Source organism: Amphiura filiformis, chromosome 12, assembly GCF_039555335.1.
Source record: "Amphiura filiformis chromosome 12, Afil_fr2py, whole genome shotgun sequence".
Lineage (NCBI taxonomy): Eukaryota > Metazoa > Echinodermata > Ophiuroidea > Amphilepidida > Amphiuridae > Amphiura > Amphiura filiformis.
Genome location: NC_092639.1, coordinates 45094438 through 45103044, shown reverse-complemented (window position 1 = coordinate 45103044; position 8607 = coordinate 45094438). Strand labels below are relative to the sequence as shown.

The 8607-nt window shown below is 38.0% G+C and overlaps 2 protein-coding genes across 2 annotated transcripts in view; both read right to left on the bottom strand.

The window, feature by feature from the left end:
- Positions 1 to 6150: 6150 nt before the first annotated feature.
- On the bottom strand, positions 6151 to 6573 carry LOC140166839 (uncharacterized). The gene has a single exon (XM_072190327.1). The coding sequence runs from the start codon at positions 6571 to 6573 to the stop codon at positions 6151 to 6153; it is 423 nt and encodes a 140-aa protein (XP_072046428.1).
- A 70-nt stretch (positions 6574 to 6643) lies between these two features.
- LOC140166838 (probable tubulin polyglutamylase ttll-15) overlaps positions 6644 to 8607 on the bottom strand; it is a 7259-nt gene continuing 5295 nt past the window's right edge. Inside the window, exon 7 of the mRNA XM_072190326.1 lies at positions 6644 to 7133. Within this exon, the coding sequence (XP_072046427.1) occupies positions 6644 to 7133 (490 nt within the window). The remainder of the gene's footprint in view (positions 7134 to 8607) is intronic.

The following is an 8607-nucleotide window of genomic DNA, read 5'->3' as shown; positions in this document are numbered from 1 at the left end:
GGTTTGGGGGACTTTTAGTATTTTATTTACCCTATTCGTATGGACCGCTCATGAAAATTCCATGTTATACTAGGCTGGGACTAGGTTGCAGTGAACTGTGTCATGGTGCCATCAATATGTTATTTAGCCCATTCGTATGGACCTTTCCTGAAAACTTCAGCCTAATACATGGAAAAGCATGGAATAGTCTGCAACCTGATCTGAAATATCCAATACCAACCAGCACTTCTATTTTCAAAAACAGGTTTTTAAGTGTGTAATATTAGCAATATTTAATATTGGCAATATTTAATAGTGACAAATGTAATAAGTAGCAAATCTTTTTATAAACTGTTTTCATCCACTGTACAAATTTTGTGAACATGGCCTTAAGCTTGTATTTGGCCTATGTTGAAATCAAAATTTTAGTTTTGAAATGTGTATATTTAATAATTGAAATGATGAAATTTCTTACAATATCAAGTTTTAGTATGTTCAAAATCTGTAATTGTTTTATAACTTGTGAAATGTGTTTATTTATTTCAAATACAAAATGATGAATTTTCTTGTTATATAAATATTATGCTGTCTCAAATCTTTTAACTGTTTGATTATTTTGTTTCAAAAACATGCCTTTTTAGGCAGTGTTTTGGAAGTCTGAAAGCTTTTCTTTTGTTGAAAAATTCCCCAGGTTTTGTTTGGGTTTTTGCTTGCAATTTCTGAATTTTGAATTTTATAATTTTGATAAAAGTGCTTTGTATTTAAATTTGATGAGCTGTGTTGGTTATTTATTTTTAAATTGTAAATATGTAATTGTAAAAATTGTAATTTTGATAAAAGTGCTATGTATGAATTTGAAAATGAATTTTCTTGTTATATAAATACTATGCTGTCTCAAATCTTTAAACTGTTTGATTATTTGTTTCAAAAACATGCCTATTATGCAGTATTTTGGAAATTCTGAAATCTTTTCTTTTGTTGAAAAATTCCCCAAGTTTTGTTTGGGTTTTTGCTTGCAATTTCTGAATTTTGAATTTTATAATTTTGATAAAAGTGCTTTGTATTTAAATTTGATGAGCTGTGTTGGTTATTTATTTTTAAATTGTAAATATGGGTTAGTTTGCCCATTTTAAGTTCATGATTGTGTATGCCTATAAATATTTATGGCTCCTATGTATTTAAATATTTTGTTAAATTATTTTTATGTATGTTGATGTATATTTTAATGTGTATTTTGATGTTTATTTTAATGTGACCCCTGGGCCTCATGGAAGAACAGAGGATACCTTAAAACATCCACTGAATGAGTAACCCAGGCAAAAGAAGAAACAAAACAAACAAACAAACAAACAATACCACTTTATACTAGATTAGTTATAATAAACTATTTAATGGCGGTCTTTTTTTAATGTCATCGTGAATTCGACAACGAGGACTTCCGTTGACTTTAGTTTTTAGACTTTTATTTACCCCCATTTAGGTATAGCCCTTTCCTGAAAAATTCAGCTTGTAATGAATTTATTGCACCTTGTATCTAATACTCTTGGGCTAGTAGGGATGTTGTTATAATCTACTGCAAGGGTGAAATATACACGGAGGCTTACTGATATTTAAGCAAGCAAAATAATAGTATATGATTCTAATAATCTGAGCCACACCCTAATACTCACGTACTTTTTGTCTTGAAACTCGTGCAATGTATCCATCCTCATTACACGAAGCATTCTGTCCAGAATGACGAAAGCCAAAATATTCATATATGAAGGGTTCTTTCTTTTTACATTTAAGAGAGGGTTTATATTCGCCTGGAAAAAAAAAGAAGTAAAACTCGAATATTAGGTCTTGTATCATATATTCTGCTGTAAAGGCCTTGAGGTCGGTTACATCAGTAGCAAATAATGCAGAATGTATAATTCCAGCGCGTGTCAATGCGTGTAATACTAATGCGTGTCAAAACGTTTAATCCTGTTATCGTTAATGGGGACGATCGGCTTAATGTGTCAGGTGCTGTGCCAGTGCCAGGCGAACTTGAGGTCTAGGAACTGATCGGTCGGCCATAAAAGGGGTCTAGGGAACTGATCGGCTGGTCCTAAAAGGGGGGTCTTGGACACTCGGCTCAGTCGCCAATGGGGGTCTCGGTCACTGATCCAGGGGAGTTTAATTTTGTTGCATTTTTGCCACAGATTTTCGAAAGAATCGGTTTCGATCCCTGTCAAAAGCTGTGCATTAAATAAAGGATATCACGATTCTGGGAAACTATTTTAATCCAAAAAAGCAAATGATTCTCAGCATATCTGGATCGAGATCATTTAGGCCTATAGGGCCTAGACCATTAATATAGGCCAAGGCTAGCAGAATTATGAGAATAATTATAGCAACAGCACTACATAAAGTAAACCCATCTATAATGGTTTTCCTTCTCAATATTGCCGAAAAGAAAAGCATTTACCCATTTAGTTTTATATCGTTATGAATTCGGCAGACGGCCGAATCCGGATTCGGCTTTTGGTAAATTCATTTTACGCATTCATTACTTTTGAATTTGAGAATAAGGGATCAATGCTATGCATGATAGAGGGCAGCATGTCAATTTTTTAACGGAGATCAGATGATAAGTATTCAAAAGATGGCGGCATACAGGGTTAGCCAACGGCGACTCACAGTACGGTCAAAGACGATAACCGTTAAAAAATCGATATGCCGCCCTCTATAGGTAAAGCATTGATCCCTTGTTCTCTAATTCAAAAGTAATGCATGCCAAAATGAATTTACCAAAAGCCGAATCGGATTCGGCCGTCTGCCGAATTCATAACGATATGTGCTGAACGGGATCAAGTATGCAGAATTCGGCAGTCTTTCCACAAGATCGCTGGATCGTATTCACCTATAATTTCACTATTTATACAGTTCCTGGCCCAAGAAAATGCATATATTTGAAGTATAAGTCATAACATTTGCTGCCAATTTTGTTCCCTATGGTGCTCTCATTCCAAATTGTTTAGTTCGACTAATCAGTCCCAGAACTAAATATTAATTTCTGACATGATCGTGTTCTGGGTCTGAACTGTTTCCATATGAAATCATGGCAAATTGGACAAAAGAAGCACATGGTTCTACTTGACAGCTTTTTAATCAGCACAGCACATCACATCAAAGCTCCCATTGAGCGCCCATTCGACTATCCCCGAGGCAAAGTCGAGGGACATACTGGTTTTGAGATCACCGCGGGCCTATAATTTTAACCATGCCCCGAATATAAAGCAGTCAATGTTTTTTATTTTATATACCGAATAAGTTAGATTCTTTTTAATCCCTATTCATGTTACGTGAATCACGCTATTGTGGACCATCCTTCTGATACTTGAATGTTTGGACAAGCGGGGCGGTCTTTTGTCTACATCTCTGTTTGTAAACACACGAGGAGGTCAAAATTGTCATTCTCGCCGAATAGGAAAGACAGCGTAATAGTACGGCACTACAAATTGTCATGGTCGTCAGCCACAAAGTCAACAGTCCAGCTGGTCGATCGTGCAGTCTCAACGCAGGACAACCGGTTCTTTTGTTCTGCAAGGCTCACTCAGTCATTTAATGAGGCAATACAAACGATCGAATTTGGTATTCAAATGAACAAAAATTTTAGTTACACCTTTTCAGTGTAATTTTTTTTTCTCGGCCAAATGAAAAGCAATAATTTTCATTTTTTCAGTAAATGTCAGGAAAAACTGTAATGCTTGATACTGTATTTTTTTTTTCAAATCCTAGTGTTAAACTTAGGCGCGAAATTCAGTCATTTAGTGTAAGATTTTCGATTTTGATAGGCTTCAACTCTGCCCGCAAGCCCTTTTATGGATCAACCTGTTAGCTTTTCAAAGTAATATAGTTGGCTAACGAAGGATTTTTCCCAACTTTCTAACGCACATCACCGTGACCGATATATCATAGTTTTGTCAGAATTTCCGTTTTGATTTCACCATTTTTACTGCCGGCTGACAATTTTTCAAAATCAACGCGTGAAATCCGAGGCATTGTAAATCGATATCCCTGGGTGTCATATGAAGATCGGCCTGGCTACAGTGTTGCCAGAACTTCAATACAACAAAGAAATTCCCAGGCCTAGCGCTCCTATGACACTCTGAGTGATTAATTATTTCATTTCATTATCACCGTGATCATCGGACCAATGTGTTGAACTTTGCTTCTCCTCAAAATAACTTTGCTCAACATTTGGTAAAAAAATCAACAATCTTACATGCAATTGGGCAATATTTTAAACAAAACTTTCATTTACAAAACATAAATATTATGCTGTATGTTTTATCAAGCAAACTGTTTGGAACAAACTTCCAAATAACCTTCGTAACATCCCCATAATTTCGTTACCGTATTTAAATGCCAGCTCAAAAAATGGTCGACATAATCATGCAACCCATAATTTGCCATTGCAGGAAAATATTGCACGGAAGCAAATATCCAAAATTCACTTTAATTTACCAAAGCACCCAAATGGAAGATTTGGGCTACAAAGTCGCCCGTCGAATAATCCTTGCTTTCAATGCAGAAGAGACCTGGATTAGAGCAATGTAATTATCGACTATTTATCCTGCTTGCTTTCGAGATAAAGTACAGAGTTTGAGATTTTAGCAGCATGACGTGAAAAAAGGTGAAATCAAAACGGAAATTCTGACAAAACAATATATAGATATTAGACCCACACGATGTGCTTTACAGAGGTGGGAAATATATTTCCTTAGCGAATTATATTAGTTTGAAACGCTAAAAAATAAATTCCGAAAAAAGCTCGTGGACGGATGTAAGGCCTATAAAATTCCAAAATCTTACACTAAACGACACAATTTCATACCTAATTTTAACACCAGGATTTTTTTTTAAATGTATATCCAAGCACTACGTTTTTTTAACTGACATTACTGAAGAAAAAATATTGCTTTATATTTGACCGCACTTCACCTCACCTCACCTCACCTCAGGTACCATCCTCATCATGGGGTGGGTTGCAGCCAGTCTTGTGATGAGCCTCCATTTGCATCTGTCTTGTGTGGCTTGGGTCGCAGTGTATGTGGTCATTCCCGTCCAGGATTTCATGTTTGATTCCCATGATGTACGTGGACGTCTTCTGCCTCTGTTACCTTGTGTTTTTCCTTGCAACAGGGTTCTAGCAAGGTTCCTGCACTGCCTCTTGCTACGTGACCAAAGTACTGTAGCTTGTGTTTTCTCACTGTTGTCAGGAGTCTTACTTTTGGATCAATCTGGGCAAGTACCCATTCATTGGTGTGTTTGTCTTGCCAAGTGACACGCAAGATACGACGGTAGCGCCACAGTTCAAAGGATGAGATCTTTTTGGTGTCTGCCTTCTTCAGGGTCCAGGCTTCACATCCGTAGGTTGCAATGGGGAATATGAGTGTCTGAAGCAGTCTGGTTTTGACTTTGATTGAGAGTGACCGGTCTTTGAGTAGGTTTTGGATTTAACTGAATTTGTTTCTTGCTATTGCAAGCCGTCTTCGGATCTCCTTTGAGGTGTCATTGTTGTTGGAGCAGGTAGCACCTAAATATGTGAAATCGTTAACTTGTTCCACTGGTTCACCATTTAGCTGCATGTCCATATTTATTTGCTGCTTGGAACACACCAGGAGTTTGGTTTTCTTTACATTCATTTGGAGGTGGTATGTTTGACTTTCCTTGCAGACGTCTTGCAGCAGCATCTGTAGGTCATCTTCATTTTCAGCAAGGAGAGCCACATCATCTGCATACCTCAGGTCTGTAATTTTCATTCCACCAATGCTGATGCCATTGTGTTGTTCAGTGATTGCCTTTCTCATGATGATCTCTGAGTACACATTAAACAGGGCCGGTGAGATGATACAACCTTGTCGTACTCCTCTTTTGATTTTAAACCATTCAGTGATTTCTCCATCAACTCGCACTGCAGCTCTCTGTGTGCTGTATAGTGACTGAATAAGTGGTGTGTTTGTTTCCAATTTCTTCTGTAATATCATCTGTAGGTTGAAGATTTGGTCTCGCGTTCCCCTTCCTTTGCGGAACCCTGCTTGTTCCTCTGCAATTTCACAGTTCAGGATGTTCTGTATGCGGTTCAGCACGATGTTCAGTAAAATTTTGCTGGCATGTGAAATGAGGGCAATTGTTCTATAATTGTCAAATTTTAGGGATTGTGATGAAAACGGATGAAACCCAGTCTTCTGGCCACTCTCCTGTTTCCCATATCCGATTGCAGATATTCCAAAGCATCTGCCGGCCTGCTGTCCCGGATGCCTTCAGGAGCTCTGCCGGGATGCCATCTATTCCAGGAGATTTGTTGTTTCCCAGCTTTGAAATAGCTTGTTCTATTTCCTCCAGGAGAATACTGGGCTCACTGGTGCTGGGATTTACTTCAATGATTGGTGGTGGGTCATGGTCTGTGTTCTCATATAATTCTTCAGCAAATTCTCTCCACCTGCCTTTGATTTCTGCGGATTGAGTAAGAAGTTTGCCATCTTTGTCTTTTATGTTTGAGTTCCTTGTGGCAGTTTTTCTATCAAAGTTTTTGGCTGCTTTGAAGAATTCACGCGAATTGTGCATGGCATTGTATTGTTCGAGTTTTGAACACTCCTGTTTAAGCCACAGTTCTTTATCTTCTCTAACCCTCTTTTCAACATCCTTCTTGAGTTTTTGTATTCAATATTGATCTCAGTTGAGTGCTGGCTCTGTGGGCGTAACTGATGTTTTGTATCAATAACTTGCAGAGTTTCCTCACAGATCCATGGTTTCTTTGCTTTCCTTTTCCCAGTACTTTGTTTGCAGCTTTGTGAATGTTGTCTTTGAAATCACACCACAGTTCTTCTGGAGTATTCTCAGTGTTTGTTAGAGCTTGAAATGTGTTGCTTATTTCTACTTGATATTTCTCTTTGATGCTTACATCCTGTAGGCTCTGGATGTCATAATTGGCAAGTGTTCTTGCCTTCTTCAGAATTTTGAGACGCAGTTTGAAGTCTGCATATAGAAGATTATGATCACTGTCTATGTCTGCACCTGGAAAAGTGCGGCAGTTCTTTACATTTGTTTTCCATCTCTGTTTGATCAGGATGTAGTCTATTTGGTTTCTGTATAGGTTGCCTGGTGATGTCCATGTATATTTTCTCCTTGGGTGGTGTTGGAAGAAAGTGTTGCATATTTGACCGAGAAAATTAAGTTCATAGCACAAAGGTGTCTATCTGAATTGTGCTGATTTTAACATGTATCGATCGACTTTTAGCGCGACTATGCATTTCTAAAGAATCGGTTGTCCAGCGTTCTAACTGCGTGGTGATTTTTAATGTTCAACTTCAATCCGTACAAATGCATTGATTGATGCCTCATATGGAGCCCAATATCCCGCCCAATATTAAGCAGCTTTTGAAGTTTTGAGCTTGCAAAAGTACCACAGGAAACATGCCGATCCAGGCCAGGTATCAGAGCGGCGGTCAATGAATTATGGGAGTCTGGGGAACGGCTAGGTAACTTACCAGGCAAGAGAGCGGTGATCCATGAATTCTGGGGGTCTATAAGTAGGAATTCCAATTGAATGAACACAACTATAGGGGGGCTACTATAGGAGCAGTGTCGGCGCTGAAAAGGGGTCGTTGCCGCGGCACATACCCGTATAGCTGACATGTGAGAACCCCCCACCCCGGGTAGATTCACACGTGCAACGAGCATTTCAACCATACGCAATTTAGACTAATATTTTGCTATCATTTGAATTATGCCCATAACAACTTTTGCAGCGCCATCTTTATAGCATGTTCATACATACGCGTTATATAACGGCGCGCGTAATTGGTCGAGAGCCGGGCATAAACAACGTTTATGCCCGGTGGCCCGGATGTGCGATCGCGGGGTAGGGAAAACGAAGGAAATTCATGGTTCTTACTGATGTTACTTGTAATTTTTGATATTATTTTGATGAAATAAGAATCACAAAATGTTCTGGTATGTATGAACGGGCGGCCCCTCGGGCATAAACAACCGTTTAGTCATGCAAATATATGAATGAACCCCTAATTCGGGCGTACCTCAATAAGATGTAGCTTTGCATTTTCGTCCACCACGTAGTCCCATCTTGTGTACTGGTAATATGTGGCACTTGAAAGAAACGAAAGAAAGACAAACACACATGATTATAATTAAGGGTAGACGAGTAATTGTTGGTCACAGGAACCAAAAAATTGATTTTCATTATCTAGATCAATACATTATTGAAAAATAACACCTTCATGTTTTGCAAAAGTTCATTCTACAAATCCTATACTTTGAAAACTTGCTTAATTTATTGTTGTTAATGAGTTATGTACGTTTTACAAAAGTGTTGTTGTTGCAATCTTTTTTACAACATATCTTATGAACCACAGGACTTACAAAAGTATATCTGTGATATTTGAATTCTTCTATACGCTCACTATGAAATGAGCAATGCAGTTTTTGCCAAAGCTCACTACCATTCGCAAGATGCTGTGAACTACCAAATCTCAACAGTTTAAAATAGTTGCTAACCTTGAACTCAACAAGAAACAAGACAATTATAAACACACACACAAAACTCAACAAGAAACTAAATATTATGGTTCTCGGTTTTGC